Below are 19,847 nucleotides of genomic sequence, written 5' to 3'. Positions count from 1 at the left end.
GTACACAGATATCACAGTTGAGAAAGTCAAAGTCTATCATGTAAGTTTCATTTCCTCCTCCATTAGTTCTAAGAAATAACTGATATGGAAGGTACCACAGGCCCAGGGCTATGAATTTATTAGCTTTTAGGGCTCCAGTAAAATAGAGCTAAGTGTGTGCGTATATATTTGTCTCCTTTCTTTTTACTGTCAAATCCAACTAGCTGCTGTTTCCACTAATGCTGTCATGTGTCAGAGAGATTTGGGAGCTCAGCATGACAGCCAAGAGACTCATGGTTAGTGTTTAAACAGAACACCAGACCTATTGATGACCTTCCTGTTGATGTACATTCTTACTCTACTCATCCTTCCCACTGATAATCCCAATTCCCATTCTGTACTGTTTCACCCCATTCTGTAATTTCTCTGTATAAATAATAATTTTGAGATCTAGTACTTTGAGACCTATATATGTGGGAATGAGTATACATTTCAATTACTTGGTTTTACGAACTGCTTTTTAAAAAAAATTTTAATCTTTATTTGTTGGATAGAGACAGCCAGAAATTGAGAGGGAAGGGGGTGATAGAGAAGGAGAGAGACAGAAAGACACTTGCAGCACTACTTCACCACTCACAAAGCTTTCCCCCTGCAGGTGGGGACTGGGGACTCAAACCTGGGTCCTCGAGCATTGTAATACATGCGCTCAACCAGGTGCGCCACCACCTGGCCCCACGAACTGCTTTTTTAAAATAGAGAAATAGAGAAATTGAAAGGAAAGTAGAAGAGAGACACCTGCAGCACTGATTCACTGCTTGTGGAGCTCTCCTCTGTACACCAACTCCTGCAAGTGGGGACCAGAGGCTTGAACACAGGTCCTTGAATATGATGACGTGCCAGGTGTGCCACTACCCAGCTTCTGATTTAATGAATGTTTATGTGTGTGTACACTGGTGTAACTAACATCCAAATTAGGATGTGGAACATTTCTTTGTGTCCTTCCTAGTGAGTAGCCCAAGAGTAACCACTATCTCCAACTGACCTACACTGATTTGGGCTGTTTTTGAACTTCATAAAAATGAAGTCATAAAGAGTATGGATTCTTTTGTGATAGAGTTTTCATTCAACTTTATAGTGTAACTAATTCATGCTGTTGAGTAAAGAATTCTATGTAATATGTACACATTTGAGTATCTTCAAACATTCAGGCTGTGTTTGGGGAGGCAATTATAGATAATGCAAAGAACATTACTGTACATGTTTTTACTATTTTTTAAAAAATATTTTATTAGTGGGAGTTGGGTGGTAGCACAGCGGGTTAAGCACAGGTGGCGCAAAGCACAAGGACTAGTGTAAGGATCCTGGTTTGAGCCCCCGACTCCCCACCTGCAGGGGAGTCCCTTCACAGGTAGTGAAGCAGGTCTGCAGGTGTCTTTCTCTCCCCCTCTCTGTCTTCCCCTCCTCTCTCCATTTCTCTCTGTCCTATCCAACAACGATGATATCAGTAACAACAATAATAATAATTACAACAATAAAACAACAGGGGCAACAAAAGGGAATATTTAAAAATATTTTTTTAGTGACTTAGTAATGATTTACAATATTATAAGTTTATAGGAATTTTATTCCACATTGCATCCACCACAAAAATTTTGTGTTCCCTACTCCACCCCAACCTCCACATAGTTGTCACCATAGCCTTAGCCTTACAAAATATTAGTTGTTGTTTTTTTCTTCTTCAATTCTGTGTATTGGGCATGCCTTTTAGTGGACATAAATATTGCTCCTGGGAACAGAGCCAGGAGAGTAACTACATGTCCATAGGGCACACACAGTTTCTGGTTTCTATTTGGGGGGATCTAGAGCCTCATGCATGTGAAAAAAATCATTCCAAGGGCACAATTTCGTCTAGATAGACAGATAACACAGTACTCATGAGGCGCCAAGGTTTGAACCTGGGTGTCATATGTATAACCCAGTGAGCCATCCCTCCAAGTGTGTGTGTACATATATGTTCACCAAGATTACCTCTGGGATTCAGTGCCTACAGGATGAATCTACGTCTTCTGGTGGCCTTTTTTATTTTTAAAGGAGACTATTAGCTTAAGATATGTTATGTCCATCACAAGGAATTTACCTATTGAATCAATATCTTATTTTAGAAGTGAGCATGACTAACAGCTGTCTGTGGTATTTAATTCACAACCAGAGTAAAATCAGAAAGCTAATTGACTTCCTTCATGTTCTGCTTCCTTCTGGCTCTCCTGGATATTACCTCTGGCATCGTTCACTTGCTACAGGCTGGATTACATTTTATGGCTGCTATCTTCTCTCATTTGCTCTATATTCCTTTGAGAGGAAGTGATAACTCAATCTATTAAACACTGCTTAGAGTCGCCTCAACTGAGCACTTTAATTCGATCGTGCCAGCATAAGATTATAAAGGGGAGGGATTAGGGCTTCAGTTTCTCTGTTCATACAGTGGTTAGTTTAAGTAACTTACATGCATGGACTGCTGGGAAATATGACTGTTACTAATAATCTCAAAATAAGAAAATGAATAGTCTAAAGATCATGTGGAATCAGCCTAGAAAAAAAAATGTTAGGTTGGATGTTCATATAATTACATTTTCTTCCTCTGAACAAAGTCACATTAACCCATTTACTCATTATGCATTGACCCAATGACTAAGTTCTACTTATTGAGTGTTATGTACCAAGCCCTGTTCTGGATTTAAAAAAGCATACTTTAGGGAAGAAAGACTTGCTCTGATGGAGTTACCCTCTGGGTGATAAAAGAGGCAAGAAACCAACATATACTAATATGTCATGTGATAGAAAATAAAAGTATGAAAATATCATGTTGGTGCTGGAGTTGCTGTTGCTGTCCTGTGAAATGGCTTTGGAGTGGCAGGTGTGCAGAGAAATGGAAGTGTAAAAACCCACTGGACAAAGAATGGGCTAAGTGAAGGGGCCAGCATGGCCTGGTATTCTGACAGGAAGGATGTCCTTGCAGCTAACGGTGAGGTAGTAAGGGAGAAATTGGTCAGAGGTGTGGGGTCAGAAGACAGTGGGGACCTGGATCAGAAAAGGCTTGACTTTGGGACACCACCAGAGGCATGAAAAGAGAGGTTACTATCGAAGTGTGCTTGTTTATGAATACCTCAAATGGGGGGTGGAGAATGGATATAGAGAGAAATATGGAAAAAGGTAAACCAGTTCAGAACTCCAATAGATGAGTTCAGACATGGATGTGTGATTTTTAGATTCTGTTCTTGACTAGCAGCAGAGATAATTGTGTTTTAGACACAGAGGTACAACATCAGCATATTTACACACTATAAAAATTGACTAGCATTTCAATTAAGTAGACATCACAAAGTATTGTAGTTTTTTTTCTATTTAATATTAAATTTCTTCAGGAATCCCTTCCTCCCCTCTCTCCTTTTAAAGATGGATCTTTCTTTGAGCCACTAATATTTTAACTTCAGCCATCTGTGGCTACTTTTGTACATCCAGATTACTGCTACTCTTCTGTCTCCCCAATCTACCTCTTCTTCAAATGGTATTCCCAACTTCAGTTTAATCCTAGGATTGACTGCTGAATTCTTTAATTCATAAGAAATGCAAGAAAAAAAAAGCATGGGGTTTTTTTGTTTGTTTTTATTTGCCTCCAGGGTTATTGCTGGGGCGTGGTGCCTGCACCCATGAATCCACTGCTCCTGGAGGCTATTTTATTTCCCCCTTTGTCACCCTTGTTGTTTTATCATTGTTATGGTTATTATTGTTGTTATTGATGTCATTGTTGTTGGACAGGACAGAGAGAAATAGAGGAGGGAAAGACAGAGAGAAGGGTAGATAGCTGTAGGCCTGCTTCACCACCCGTGAAGTGACCCCCTGCAGCTGGGGAGCTGGGGGCTTGAACTGGGATCCTTAAAACGGTCCTTGCACTTTGCACCATGTGCGCTTAACCCACTGTGCTACCACCTGACCCCAAAAGCAAAGGTTTTGAAGTAGGACTTTGATTCAGATCTTTGTTCTCCCGTTATCTCTTTGGAATTTTGGAGTCTCAATTGTCCTCCTATACAAGGAGCATAACAGGCTTATTTTATTTATAATTTATAAGATTACAATGAGGAGCAAGTAGGACAATGGAGTGTTTAAAGTGCTACTTCTCAGTCTGGGAGGTGGCACAATGATAAGACTTTGGACTCTCAAGCATGAGGTCCCAAGTTTGGTCCCCGGCAGCACATGTGCCAGAGTGATGTCTGGTTCTTTCTCTCTCCTCCTTTCTCATAAATAAATACAATCTTAAAAAAAAAAAAATAAATAAATAAAATGCTACTTCTCTCTACTTTCTGTTCTAGTCCATGCCATCCTTGATCTACCTAACACTCAGACCTCATTGTGTCATTCCTCTTATCAAAAACTGACTCCCCATTGCCTCACATGCTAAATATAGGCACATTGCCTGGTATTCAAAGTTCCTCTTTTCTGATACCAATTTTTCTCATTTTTCTTCCCTATGTATTTCATGTACTGGCCAATCTCACTATTTTCTAAGCAGGCTGATACTCTTATGTAAAATGCTGTCTCCATACCTCATCTTTGACTCCTGTGCCCAAATGCCATTATATTCATGAAGCTGTGAACAGTTTGGAAATGGTTTCTCCTAGTCCTGGAATGCCACTGTACTTTAAAGAGGCAATATCCTGCCCATGGTAGAGAGTCAGCAGGCCCAGGCCCTGTTGTTTAGTCATCCTGGGGACATTATTCCTTGTATCTCACTCTCTTTACAAAACAGAGACAGTAATGCTAACTCATTTGGTTGTAGTAAAGTACTTACATGAAATACTATATGTGAGGTACCTAGAAAACTTAAATCAGTTTCTATAATTACAGAGGTGGATGATCAACATTAATTTATCAGGATCTGTCTTCTACAAGGACTTCAGATTAAAAATTGAGATCCAGTGGAAAGGGATCTGAGAACTCTCATTCATGTGTGGGACTTTAGTACTAGTTCCCCACTCCTACACTATTTCAGCCTCTCTGGACCTTACTTTAGTTGCAAAAATGAGGGGGTTGAAATATAATCATACATGATAAATAGCCACATGAACATATAATTATCTAATCTATAGCTTCACCTCCACCAACACAGAATTCTATTCCTTTACATGACCTTCTTTACTTTCTTTTCTGCTTCCAGGGTTATCACTAGAGCTCGATGCCAGCACTATGAACCCACTGCTCCTGGTGGTCATTTTTCATTTTTATTGGATAGGACAGAGAGAAATTGAGGGAGGGGGAGGAGATGGAGAGAGAGAAATTGACACCTGTAGACTTGCTTCACTGTTTGTGAAGTCACACACACACACACACACACACACACACACACACACACACACACACACAGATGGGGAACCAGGGACTACAGTTTGGATCTTGTGCTTCATGCTATGTGCACTTAACCCAGTGCACCACTGCCCAGACCCTCACAATCTTTTCTGTTTCAGTAAATGGTAGTGCCATCTACATAGTTAAATTTTGAGTTGCTTTTGACCTATTTCTTTCCAAATCTAAACTGGTTCACCTGCAAATCTTGTTGGTTTTTACTTCCAAAACATACTCAGGACCCAACTAGCCCTCACTCCCTCTTAGCTACTGCTGTAACCCTAATCCAACCATCACTTATTTGTACTTTTGTCATTGAACCCTAATCAGAAACCCTATTTCTTTTGTCATTGAACCCTAATCAGAAACCCTATTTCTGCCTGCAATCTTGCCCCCTTTCTGAACTTCCCCCCCCAAAAGCCAAGGTAATATTTAAAACAAACAAGGGCTGGCAAAATAGCTCACTTGGATAGTTTATCTGCTTTGCCATGCATGAAACCCAAGTTTGAGCCTGACCTCAACTAAACTGGAGGATGCTTCAGTGCTATGTGTACTTCTCTGTTTCTCTTTCTAAGAAAGTTGGCCCAGAATGGTCAAGCCTAAAAAGCAAATATCTAAAAAAAAAAAAAAAAAAAAATTATCACTCTATTGTTTAAAATTCCGTAATGACTTTTCCTTGTCCTTAGACTGAGGTCCAAGTTCCTTTACCCATGCATACCACTCTTCCCCTCATGCCTCATCTGCATTGCCTCTCACTTTCCTGTTAACTCATTAAATTAATGCCTTTCTTGGGCCTTAGGAGCTACTCTCTCTCCTATGCCTGAAATATTCAGCAGAAATGTCAATATAGCTTGTTCTTTTGTCTTCTAGACCTCAACTCCAGCACATCCCTCCTTCCTTCTACCAGCAGAGCTCTAACATATAACTCAGTGTTTTTTTTTCTTGAGAGCTTGTTTGGAGGCTCTAGCAGGGGAGTGCAGCTGCTCCTATACCCTAGACCCAACCAGTCCATGTCTAATGGGGAAGGTCATCCTCTTCTAAGAAGCTCCTACCTTTATCAGGGAAGCACGTGGAGCGGTGAGGGGGGAAGGGGCCACCTGCCAAGGCAGCCAGATCAGCCCAATCAACCCTGAGGATCAGTGGGGAGCCAGAGAGCCCTTCTATCCGCGGTGTTTTTCTTTTCCTTTGGTTTACCACAGTCTAAATGCAGCTTGGCTTTATCTCTTTTGCCCTACAGTGGAAATATGCCCTCATATTAGGGTCAATCTCCTAACACAGTGCCTAGAATATAGTAAGGAGAGAGATAGTAGGGAGAGGGAGAGGGAGAGAGGGAGGGAGAGAGAGAAAGAAAAAGAAAAGTCTCCATTTCTCAGTGGAGAAAGAAAGAAAAGGCTTGAGGGCCAGGTGGCAATGCACGTGGTTAAGCGCACACTTTATAGTGCACAAAGACCCAGGTTCAAACCCCTGGTCCCCACCTGCAGAGGAAAGCTTCACGAGTGGTGATGCAGGACTGCAGGTGTCTCAGTCTCTTTCCCTCTATCTCCCCCTCCTTCCTCAATTTCTGTCTCTATTTAGTAAATAATTTTTAAAAGGCTTGACAAAAGGCAGAGTCAACCCATTTCTGTTAGGTATATATAATTCTCGTGAGCCAAGTAGGGAGTTTTTAAGATTTAAATGTGAAGATCTAACGGTTTTCTCTCATGTGGTCTGTACATGACACAAAAGCAATACAGTCAAGTCCCCCCACACCCAACTTAACTATTAGATGTGCCTCAGTTTTACCACCATTCTCTACCTGCATGAGAATCACCCTCCTCGACTTCTTAGGCTCTTCTGTCCCAAGACGGCAACCAGTGAGCTTTTCAGTTGCAGTCACCCCCACGTTTGGCAAGTCTTTATAGAGATTTCATTGTTCTTAAAGTAAGACCAGAACCTGCATTGCCCCCCCCCCCCACTTCACACACACCCCCCGCGCCCCCACCACACACACCAGCCCCTCGTTCCCGCCGGGCAGGGGGCTGGGAGCTCTGGTCTCCGCCAGCCGCTGCGAGCTGCGCCCACCGCCTTGCTTCCTCCATGGAGCTCCGAGGATAGCCCGACCCCACTCCCCACCATACAGCTTCACAGCGGCTGGGATCTCGCTTTCGAAGCTCGTGTCTTAGGAATATCTACTATGAGAAACGAAAACCTTTCCCATTCTCATTATAATGCGAGAGCTTCGGCTCAGCTGCTTTTTGCGCAAGAACCGCCCTAATTGGCCACCCGACCTCCTCCCGCCCTTTCCCCCTGGGGCCCCGGCGCAGCTATGACGTGAAAGGCGGGCGCCGCCCGGAGGCTAGATAGCTCAGGGCGCCTGCGCAGAATAACCCGCGCAGGCGCACCAGGAATAACCCGCTGACAGATTCTCGGTGGCGGCGGCGGCGGCGGCCCGGGGCTGCAAGGAATGGGCGTCCTAGGTCTCTGATCGAGCACCGCCCCCACTTCCCTGCCCCCGACATGGCTCAGGAGAAGATGGAGCTAGACCTGGAGCTGCCCCCGGGTGCGGCCGCGAGTCCCGCGGAGGCTGGCAGGGGCAGCGGCGGCGGCGGCAGCGGCGGCGGCGGCGGCGGCGGGGGCCTCCGGAGGTCTAACAGCGCCCCTCTGATCCACGGGCTGAGTGACACCTCGCCGGTGTTCCAGGCCGAGGCGCCGAGCGCCAGGCGCAACAGCACCACGTTCCCGAGCCGCCACGGCCTGCTGCTGCCCGCCTCGCCGGTCCGCATGCACAGCAGCCGCCTGCACCAGATCAAGCAGGAGGAGGGCATGGACCTCATCAACCGGGAGACGGTGCACGAGCGTGAGGTGCAGACGGCCATGCAGATCAGCCACTCGTGGGAGGAGAGCTTCAGCCTGAGCGACCACGACGCCGCCGCCGACAAGTCGGCCGCCGCCTCCCCGAAGCGCATCGACTTCATCCCGGTGTCCCCGGCGCCGTCGCCCACCCGCGGCATCGGGAAGCAGTGCTTCTCGCCGTCCCTGCAAAGTTTTGTGAGTAGCAACGGATTGCCCCCGAGTCCCATCCCCAGCCCGACCACCCGGTTCTCCACCCGGAGGAGCCAGAGTCCCATCAACTGCATCAGACCCAGCGTGCTTGGACCATTGAAAAGAAAATGTGACATGGAGACTGAGTATCAGCCAAAGAGGTTCTTCCAGGGCATCACCAACATGCTGTCCCCCGACGTCGCACAGCTGTCAGACCCCGGGGTCTGCGGGTCTTCCGACACCCTCGACGGAAACAGCAGCAGCGCGGGGTCATCTTGTAACTCCCCCGCCAAAGTCAGCACTACCACCGGCTCTCCTGTGTCACCCGTCCAAGCCACCTCTCCTTTTATCCCAGTCGATGAACTTTCATCCAAGTGATACTCCCTCCCCTTCCCTCCTGAGACTTGTTGTTTGTTTGTTTGTTTGTTTTTACAGGGGAGAGAGAGAATCAAGTTGGTGCAAGCACTGAACCGTGTCAATTCATTTGAGGCTATTTTCTATTAGACCCTTCTCATATATACATTTTTTGGCATTTCCTGAAATGTTATTTTAGAGAACTTTTTATGTCAGATTTCTGCGGATGCCCTGGAATTCAGCGTAGTAATCCTTCCAGGTCTTTGCCCAATAAGTGTGTTGAAGCATACATCTTTAAGCTGCTAATATGTCTAAATACATATGTTATCCCTTGATTTTTTTTTTTAAATAACTGAGAGCTCTATTTATTTATGGGATTATTAAGTTCTGATGCAAATATAAGTATTGAATTAATCGGCATAGTAAGTGGATGTTTTAAAATTCCGTATTTCATGCCCACACTAGTTTTTACGTTATTACAGTGACTGGTAATTTCTATTTGATAATAGAACAATAACTTAGCTATTTACCGCTAGTTTTGAAATATGGGACTTATAACACAGCAATCTAGTGGTTGTCTTTTTTTTTTTAACCCAGGAGTCCTCGGATATTTAGTTTTCTGAGTACACAACTGGAAGGGAGGGGGGATGATGAAAGAAAAAAATAAAGTTTTCACCAAATCTTTTAACATTAAATATACAAAAGTAAAAGTATTTAAGAAAAGCATTTTCTAGTGAAATTTTAATAATTCTAAAGAGTCAAGTGTTACATTTTTTTTTTAACCAGAAAGTGCATTCATTCTCTTGTGTATGATCCTGAACTGAAATGAACAGTGCCTTGCAGTCTTTGCCTACTATAGATAAGCTAAGGCCTGATTCTTTGCAGTACTGCAAACTTAAAATCTTTCAGATGTGTGGGAAGCCCTTTTAAACTTAGCTGAGCTCTTACAGGCAGCTCTAACTCAACTCAATCATTGATATGATTTAAATATCCAGCTGTGCCTCCATCAATGAAATTCTCTGCCAATGAGAAGCCAGAGCAACTTTTGGCTGCTTTGTCCATTTGTCACCTTCCTGGTTTTCCCTGACTTGAGGAGGAAGCAGCTGTTTCCTTGCCAAAAGGTCTGTCTTCTCCACTTCCCACCAAAGTAGGGACTCATCTGTTAGGGTAGAGGTACAGTGAAACTCAGATTTCTGGCAGTGAAGAGCAACAGGACTGGAATTTTCAGGACCTCTGGGGTTAAAGGTATACCTTGCCTTTGGGGATGTTAGTTCAGGGTCTGTGACTTGGAAAACAAAAGTCAGTGGAGAGTCGATTAGGTGAAGAATCATTTAACCTAGGTTTTGTTAAAAGATAGAGTTGTGAAATACTTTCCTTTGCCTTTTACAATGAAAACACACTAACAAGTTCTTCAATAGTATACTTTATTACACGTTCTGTATCTTCCTTAACCAGACAGGCAGAAATGAAGAAAAGTAGATGGAGAGGGGGGGGCTCAAAAAGAAAAAAAGATGAGAACTATTTTTTTTTAAAGTTATTGCCTACAGGGACTATTAATTGTGTGGACTTTTTACAACAATGAGAATAAATGGAACTTGTCAACTTTTGACAGTTGCCTCAAGAATGCAGTGAAATTACTTTGAGGGTAAGAATGTTTCCACAGGTATCAATTCTCTGTTCTGGGTAATATGTTCATGTTGTCCTTATCTTATTCCTTAAACTGAAACCTGCATATCCTATTTTCTCACCTTTCCCTGCTTCCAGAAGGATGTTGACCTCAGTATCTTTAAAACCAGTTCCTACCTATAATGATGTAGATTACGACTACCATTATCTCATTTCTTAAACAAGAACCCCTGGGAAGCATCTTAAGTCACCAAATCTTACCAATAAAAAAAGATTCTTTCTCCTTTTTTCTATCTCTGTTGGTTCTAATTTAGCTTGAATTGTGGTTTAGGTGATACCCCAACCAATTTACTCATCTCCTTTTTGATCCAGACTTCACACTGCCTCTAAATTGGCTTTCTAAAACCACAGGCCTGGTTTTTTTTCTCCTTCTGAGTCAAAACTCTCTATATGCCCCCATTTCAACAGTTTAGGGGTGTGTTCTTTAATCTGACATGTATTAAGATCTTTTATTAGGGCTGAGGAGATAATAGTTATGCAAGACTGTTTATGCTCTGAGGTCCCAGGTTCAATCTTCAGCACCACCATGAGCCAATAAACAGTGCCCTGGTTAAAAATAATAATAGTAATTAAAAACATTTGGGGGCCGGGTGGTGACGCACCTGGTTGAGTGCACATGTTAATAATGGGCAAGGACCCAGGTTCGAGCCCTGGGTCCCCACCTGTAGGGGGAAAGCTTTGCAAGTGGTGAAGCAGGGGCTGCAGGTGTCTCTGTCTGTCTGTATCTCTATCTCCCCCTTCCCTCTCAATTTCTGGCTGTCTCTAGCCAATAAATAAATAATAAAAAATTCTTTATGAATGAACTACGCTCCAAAACTATGCCTTAATTCCTTGTTTATCCCATCCTCATACACATCCTTTCTTCTTACTTTGCAAAAGAAAAAAATATATATATATAGATTACTTGATATTCTTTAAGTGTGTCCTGTCCTTTCCTGTGTTTGCAGCTTTGAATAGGTTGTTCCTGCCCCCTAAAGCAGTTGTTTTGACTAGGCAAATGCTTTGTTCCTTTTTATTGCACAAGCATCTCACTATGAAATAATGTGTCACTGCTAATTATAAAAATATTTAAATGATACAGTTGCCTATATATTTAAACTGTGCTGTGTAAAATTCATTTTTCCTTCTATAGGTAATTCTCACTAATTTCTATAAGTTGTGTTAACTCGCATTTCTCATGTATGTATTGTGCATATATATATATATATACATATTTATATACACACACTTTAGCAGGAAGCTAGTATGTCATTGATATCTCGTCCTCTCTTTTAACCATATCTGAGCATTCCTCGAGTCTTTCTGATTTTCTGGATCTGTTTTCTTGCTTTCATTTTTGCTCTCACCCTCCTCATCCAGGCTGCCATCATTTCCCCTTGGGGCTTCCAAAGCAGCCTCTGCATTTCCTCCATTGTCCCTGTTACACACTCTTGTCAACTGCCTGTCCCTTCTCTGTATAGTAACCTGTATAATCCTTTTTAAATGGCTGATTTGATTCTTTCATCTATCAACATCAGTTGTCTGATTGCTTTCCTTATAGGACCTCAAAGGGATAGTTCTGGCCACGGTGGCCTTTGCCTTTCCTCCTACTTGTGTTGTGTGATCCACTCTAGTGTCTTGCTTTCCTCTCCTTGACTACATTCTGTTCTTTCCTGTTTTAGTTCTTTGCTAGATCCATTTCCCAGAAAGTTTAGAGAAACTTCCATTTCTGTAAGTATATTTCTCTATATAGGTGATAGCTGTTAAATCAGAGGAGGCACTGAGTGTGTAGACACTTCACATTTCACTCTTGTTTACAATTCAGCCAATATCCCATAGAATGTAAAAGCCTAGATTGTGGAAGAAAAACACAGTTTGAAAGTATTGCTAATCTATACACTTGGTGGTAGAAATCTTAAGCACATGTCAGCGTTGTTTAAAGTCAAGTTTGTCATTTAACAAACCTGTGGTCTATTTTTCTTATGTTTGTTTTAAAACAATATAAATGAAAAAATTAATGGTCACCAGTTCTAACTGCTAGTTGTTAGAACCCCTAAGCATATTTAAACGGTTGGTTGTAATCAAGACTAATGTGTGTCAGGTTGCCTTCGAGGACTCATATTTATTAGTTTATCCTACCGCACTCATATTTGGCAGTTAAATGGGAAAAGGGCTAGGAGGGAAGCAAGGCTGAGGATTTATTTTTCCTCCTTATGGGCATGTTTCTCAATGAATAGTAAAAGTTTGAAGACCCAAGAGAGGTGTGGGAGATGAGAACAACTACCAGAATAAGAAATCAAAGGAGATGATGTAACATATATTCCCTGGGTAACACCCAAAAAGAAAGAGTTGGTTTTGGAAAGGAGATCTGGATGCATTTGTTTCTTTTGAAACAGGAAGGAAAGTGAGCAGGTGAGGCAAAAAAAAAAAAAAAAAAAGATATTTAGTTGATTTGTTGTAAGGTGGATGAGAAGAAAAGAATTTATATTGAAGGAAGAAAAAAACTTTTTCAGTGATTGAGTCTGATGTTGGGGACTGGGCGAGAGTAGTACTGGGAGCTTGGGTGAAATAAAGATTTAGTGTTAACTTTCGCAGTGTTGCCTGTGAGAAAGTGACTTTAAGGTGAGTACAAAGCTTGATAGAATGTCTGGTTGCAGCTGGGTGGCAGGTATAAAAAGACTGGATTGACTTATGTTTGTAGATTGGCCAAGCAGCTACTAGGCCAAGTTCTGTGCTCAGAAGAGCAACTAGGGGCTTTTCTGAAAGTGTAGTTGGATGGTTAGCTAAGGTCTTAGAGATGCTGAGGAAATGTCTGTGGTGAGGACACAGAATCTATTTTCACCATCAAACTCTTGCAATTTTCTCATGTTTTCATGGCTACTTTTGTTTAGCTTGAGAATCAGTTCCAACTCAGTCTTGAGTTCCATTATCTGGTGCTCTTGGTGGTGCTGAACAAATGTATTAAACTATCATCTGAGGCAAGTGCTGTTATTACTCTCATTTTAGAAATAAGGGGAAGGAAAGACAGAGAGGTGAGATAGCTTGCTCAGGATTCCACAGTAGGGAAGTGGGCAGATTACTGTGGTAGTTAAACACACAGACTGAGGAACCACATGGCTGTAGATAGGATTAAATGAGTCAACATAGGAGGAATTCTTTCAACAGTGTTTGGCGATTTCTATACAAGTGTCAGCTGTCATTATTGTCCTGGTGGTGGTTCTCATTACTGTCATCCAGTTCGGATTTGGTAAGAAATATTTAATTTGTCTTCCTTGACTAATGACATTCATAGCTTCATATGAAGTAGCAGTACTTCAAGACCTATCATTTTATTTTATTTTATTTTATTTTATATTTTATACCAGAGTATTGCTCAGCTCTGCCTTATGGTGGTGTGGGACATTGAACTTGGAGTCTTTTTCTGTAACTATTATGCTGTCTTCCCCATCTTTGTTATAAAGTAGCTATTTCCAATGTTACAGACTGTAAGACCAAAGAGACTTAACTAACTTCCATTTAATTTCAGTACAGAACCCTGGAAAAATGCAGAGCAGGCCTTCTCTCTTTTAACTAAGATAAGCATCCCTTCAAAAATCAGAAACACTGATGTCTCTGGGATTGCCTCTTTTTGTCTTTGAGAAATCTTGAGCAGACTGGCCTTTTCCCTTTCAATCATACTGCTCTGTAAAATAGGACTATTATTGCTTAGCAGCCAGACTGCCTGTCCAGTAGAAAGGCTCGAGATGGCCTAGTCAGATGAGTCATTGCTAATCATCCTCTTCCTCATAATTAACTCATGTTTATTGAGCATTTGACATGATTCTAGACACTCTTAGTGCTTTGCCTGTGTGAACCCCTTTGATCCTCAGGACACTCCTACAAGATGGATGCTGTGATTATTCCCATTGAACAGATGAGGAAACTAAGGACCTCTTAAGCTCCTACTACTCTTGATTTTTCCCCCCATTTACATTTAGGTCACTTTTCTGTTTTTATTCTGTTCTATATTGAAATAAAGCCTCTTTACCAGTTTGCTAGTGCTGCCACTTCTGTTTCAACATTCATTGATTCATTGGACAGATGACTACTCTTTTCCGCATACATGTGACACCAGAGATTAAACCCCAGGGCCTGGTTGGTACCCACTGAGCCACTTTCCCAGCCCACCTCCCATTTCTATTTGAATGAAATGCCTTTTGTAGAGAATGGTTTTTAGACATAACTAATTGATTAGTGAAAGCCATCAGGAAGATTGTTTTTCTTTAGTGATAGGCAAGAAATTAAAGGGCAGAAAAGAAAAGCTTTGTTTGCATCGGTCACATGCACAAACATGCACATTTTGATATGCTGGGAAGTGAAATCGGCCTCGCACATAATACTGGTGGGGTTTTGTTTGTTTTTTCCTACCAGAGCACTTTTCACCTCTGGTTTATAGTGGTGCAAAGGATTGAACATGGAACTTTAGAGCATCAGGCATGAAAGTGTCTTTGCAGAACTATTATGCTGTCTTCCCACCCCCAGTCCCCACAGACACATGAATCTGTTGAACAGCCTTCTGGACCCAGTTTTTCCCCCTTTTTTCTCTCCCCTTATTTTCTTCCACCAGAGTTATCACTGGGGTTTGATGCCCTCACTATGAATCCACTGTTCCCAGTGGCCATTTTTCCATTTTACTTTATTATTTTTTCTATTTTTTTATTGGATAGTACAGAAAGAAATTGAGAGGGGAGGGGAAGAGAGAGAGAGAGAGAGAGAGAGAGAGAGAGAAAGTCAGGTCTGTAGACCTGCTTCACAACTTGAGAAGTGTTCCCCACTACAGGTGGGGTGCAAGGGCTAGAACCTGGGTCCTTGTGCATGGCACAATCTGTGCTTAACCCTGTGCATCCCTCCTTTCCATTTTTATTTAAAAAAGGGAGGCAGACAGAGGAGAGAGGCCACAATCTTGCTCCTCTGCTCATGGAGTACCCATGTGATGCAGGGGCCTGCTGGGCAAACTAGCTCCCAGCCCTCCATATTTTAAAGTATACTTTCTATTTGGGATAGTGCAACCCCCAAACAAAATTTAGATTGTTTTGTCTTAAAATTGTTTTGCTATATGTGAGCTATCCCTGAAAGTCCTAAGATTATTACTCAGTAACAAAGAAGGAACTGTTTTGATTTCCCCACCCAAAAAATCTGTTAATCTGAAATGCATCACTTTTAAGAGAAAAAGTAGCCATATGAGTAATACATGACTTTATTTTTATTGATTTACAAAATTATAAGATAATAGGGATACAATTCCACAGCATTTCCACTACCAGAGTTCTGTGTCCCCACCCCCCTGGAGCAGAAACTGCAATAGTTCTCCCAAAGTCAAATATATGGGCCACTTTATATCTGTGTTTTTTGTTTGTTTTGCCCATTTTTTCCTTATGACACTGTTTTCACTTCCTTTCTAAGTCATACCTACACCTGATACCACTTCCAAGTCTCCTTACTATTTTCCTCTTCTCTCTCTCAGGTGTGAGAAATAGTGTCTGGCTTCCTCTGATGTTTTTCAGGTTCTCTTCCCTTTTAGTGATGGTATAGAGACAAGGTTCCTGTTGACAAATGCTTCTAGTTCTGATGAAATGGGGGTTTATAACCCTCTTGGTTATCTTCCACTATCACTTACCCCTCCAGGAGAATGGTTTAGATATCTTTTTGCAGTGCAAAGGTAGGAGTTCTGGCCTCTATAACTGCTTCTCTACTGGATCTAGACATTGGCTAGTTGATCCATACCCCCAAACTATTTCTTGCTTTCCCTGGTAGGGCTCTGGAGAGGTGAGTTCCAGGACAGATTGGTGAGGTCGTCTACCCAGAGAAGTCAGGATAGAATCATAGTAATATCTGGAACTATACAAGCCTTTTTATTAACCTAAGTATCAACAAACTCACCTTCTTTATCAAAAAACAAACAACAAAACAGGGGAAAAAAAGAAGAAGAAAAAAAAAACTTCCCAGAGAATAGAGGCTTAAATTCAGAATCATTGAGCAGTCTATGAAAAACTGAAAAAGATTTTATTTTGATGAGAGAGGTATAGAGAGACCAGAGCACTGTTCATTACATTTTATTCTGTCACCTCTGCCAGAAACTTTTTTCCCCCTTAACATTATGAAAAGCTACCTCACTGGTTAGTGGAAGGACCTAGGAAGGAAACATCACTTTTGAAAACTTTAAGAATTGGCACCAAATAACTCAAATTGTGTGCATGTAAAATCAAATGTACATATCCTGCTGTATATGCAGGTTTCATATCTGTAGTAAGGCTTTATGTGCCTTACTTTGTATATTTGGAGCTGTATTTAGCTCTGTTTGTTTTCCTCCCATTTTTTTCTCCTTACTTTTCTTTGTTACACACACACACACACACACACACACACACACACACACACACACACACACACACACACTTGGGAAGAGTGTTTGGTTCTCTGGTTCTCCACTAGCTTTCTAAACCCAGTGGCTGGGGAGGTGACTTGATGGGTAGAGTGCATGCATGAGGCCGAAGTTCATTGCCCAGAAGAGCAGATGACCAAGCTCTGGTCTCTTTCAATTTGCTCTCATAACAGAAATACACACACACACACACACACACACACACACACACACACACACACACAGAGAGAGAGAGAGAGAGAGAGAGAGAGAGAGAGAGAGAGAGAGAAATCCCAGGTGCTGTTCTAAAAGAGAAAAAAGTATTTGATACTCACACTTTGATCTTCTAGTCTGGTTTATACTTCTTTTTCAACCTCTGGAGTAAATACCTGGGAAGATGTGAAAAATGCTCATTAGTAAATCCTGAGGCATTGTGACTAAAAGCAGAGAAATGCAAATCCATTGCTTTCAGTGCCAAAACCAGACATCATTTAGAAGCTTTTCCAATTGCCTATTATGGCCTTCCAAATCAAACTCTCATTTAAGGCCTGACCAGTAAGACATTGTGAAAGACACTTGAGGGACCTCTCATGTCGCTGCAAACTCAAATGGCCAAATTCTTGCTTTTAAGGACAAAGAATGACTTGGCTGCTTCAGTGCCAGAAGGATTTATTGGAATGCCGAGTTCCAAGTAGCTATTGAGTGTTGGTGATTTTTGGAGAGAAAAAGCTGAGTTGTTCAGGAGGGAATGAGCAGAGGATGGACGGAACGCTCTGGGACTCCCATTGCGAGATCCCTGTTGAGCTGAGTGACACTGATGGTGGTTGGTTTGTTCCATGAACCTTTGCTTACTTGTTGTTCTGCTTCATTTGGAGTTCTATCAGGATGTGTCTAAGAATTCTTTTGAGCTTCTTTCCTTTAAAATTGCCTTTCTGAGTATTTTTTTAAAAAAAATATTTTGACTTATTTACTATTGGTTAGAGACAGAAATTGAGAGGGAAGTGGGAGATAGAGAGGAAGACAGACATGCTTCACCAGTCATGAGGCTTTCCCCCTGCAGGTGGGGACCAGGGACCAGAGACTTGAATTTGGGTTCTTGTGCACTGTAGTGTGTCCACTCAGCCAGGTGTGCTACCACATGACCCCCCCTACTCTGAATCTTACGGGGAAAAAATAATAATAATTGACATGAGAATTAGCAGGCCACTTTGAATCAGGAATTCAAATTCTTGGAGCTCTCTCTTTAAATTTTTTAAAATTACCTTTATTTATTTATTGGATAGAGACAGCCAGAAATCAAGACAAAAGGGGGTTATAGAGAGGGAGAGAGACAGAGAAACACCTGCAGCACTGCTTTACCAATTGCAAAGCTTTCCTGCTGCAGGTGTGGGCTGTGGGCTCGAACCCAGGTCCTTGTGCATTGTAACCTGTGCACTCAACCAGGTGTGCCACCACCCAGCCCCCTTGGAGCTCTGTATGTTACCAATTTATACTAGGTTTTTGGCTCTGAACTAAGGTTCTATGCCCATTTACCTTTTTTTTCCCTCCAGTCCCCATTTCTCCAGCATTTTTGCCATGCTGCTTTCTATCAAAAGTCTCTAAAATGCTAATGTGAAATGCAATCTAAATGACTCCCTCTTCCCCTTAACTTCAGGATTAAGTCAAACTATGAAGTGTGAATGAAAGAACTCTTTTTCACATACCCCCCTGAACTGAGCTTCCTGGGGTCTCCCTAAGAATTCTAGATGCTCCTTTATATCATCCTTGCTTTGACCAGCTCTGTTTTCTCTTCCTTCTTCCTCTGTTGTTCTTGCCAGCCTTCTGTCCTTAATGAAGCCCTAGTACGTTAGCCTGGACTGAGAGAGAGCATGAGAGGGAGAGACAGAGATAGGGATGGGGAGAGGTGTTACACATTTCAAGAATATTTTTCCTTGGTGACCTCTCCAGTCTTGGTCTGTCCAGTGGCTTTTTTGCGAGCCAGTTATACCCAAGACTTCCTTTGTTGGAGGTATTTAACAGACTTAATTGCATTTGTGTGGTTTCTTACTCTTTGCCTGCGTAAAAGCAAACCTTCCACCTTTACTTCTGTCCTTAATGCCTGATTCACAGCACATTGCGTTTACTCATGGGAACACTGAGTGGACCATTGCTGAATGAATGGCACAGCCATGTAAGAAGGTTCTTAGTAGAACAACCTCAGTCACGTGACTGGACTTTTTATAATTTGCTGATAGACTAGAAATTTATTGAGTAACAAGTCTGGACTCAAGCACCTACTATCTCTGAGGTAATCTCTGAGGGTACATCAGCACACTGAATGCATAGACCTGCCCTTGTGGAGCATGTGTTGCTCTGACTTCCTAATGGGTGGGTAGAGGGGTGACAGTAGAATAGATAAGTCCTTTGCACAATAGATTAAGTGAGGAGCTGCAAGGAAATCAGGGTGGCTGGAGCAGAATTGTCTAAGGGAAAGATAATTAATTGGAGGGGTGGGTGAGCTTGGAGATAGTTGCACACAATAGCATTGTGTGTCACTGCATGGTGATGGCTTCGATTATGAGACTGAGAGCCATTGCAGGGGTTTACACATACAAGTATCAAGATCTGATTCTGGGCTCAAAATAATTGTTCTTATTTTGCCAATTGACAGTGAAGGGGAGAAATGGAAGGGAGGGGAGCAGTTAGGAGGCTCTTCAACAATCCTTGGAAAAGGTGATGGTGACTTGGATGAGGGTGGCAGCAGTGGAGGTGGGACAAGTGGTTACATTCTATTATTTCTTCAATAAAAACAGAAATTGAGAGGGAGCAGGAGAGGGAAAGAAAGACACTTGCAGCACTGTTTCACCCACTCATAAAGGTGGGGACTGAGGGCTTTAACCCAGGTCTTTTTATACTGTGAACCACTGCCTGGCTGGCCCCAAGTGCTTAAATTATAAATATATTTTGAAGATAGAGCCATGAAACAGAGAAAAGGATAATTCTAAGGTCTGGGGCCTGAGCAATAGGAAGGATGGAGATACCGTGAACTGAG

At 42.2% G+C, this 19,847-nt stretch overlaps 2 protein-coding genes across 3 annotated transcripts in view; both read left to right on the top strand.

Annotated features, from left to right (window-relative positions):
- PIP5K1B (phosphatidylinositol-4-phosphate 5-kinase type 1 beta) overlaps positions 1–19,847 on the top strand; it is a 361,155-nt gene that overhangs the window by 84,777 nt on the left and 256,531 nt on the right. The gene's annotated exons all lie outside the window — the stretch shown is intronic.
- PABIR1 (PP2A Aalpha (PPP2R1A) and B55A (PPP2R2A) interacting phosphatase regulator 1) lies at positions 7,752–14,450 on the top strand. Its single transcript, XM_060199736.1, has one exon. The coding sequence runs from the start codon at positions 7,873–7,875 to the stop codon at positions 8,773–8,775; it is 903 nt and encodes a 300-aa protein (XP_060055719.1). The 5' UTR covers positions 7,752–7,872; the 3' UTR covers positions 8,776–14,450.

The sequence above is a fragment of the Erinaceus europaeus genome, chromosome 10 (assembly GCF_950295315.1).
Source record: "Erinaceus europaeus chromosome 10, mEriEur2.1, whole genome shotgun sequence".
In the NCBI taxonomy this organism is placed as follows: Eukaryota; Metazoa; Chordata; class Mammalia; order Eulipotyphla; family Erinaceidae; genus Erinaceus; species Erinaceus europaeus.
This window is presented reverse-complemented; position numbering and strand designations above follow the sequence as displayed.

Bases quoted from the DNA above. Each gene is read 5' to 3' on its own strand.
- PABIR1 (XM_060199736.1), top strand. From the start codon at position 7,873: ATGGCTCAGGAGAAGATGGAGCTAGACCTGGAGCTGCCCCCGGGTGCG.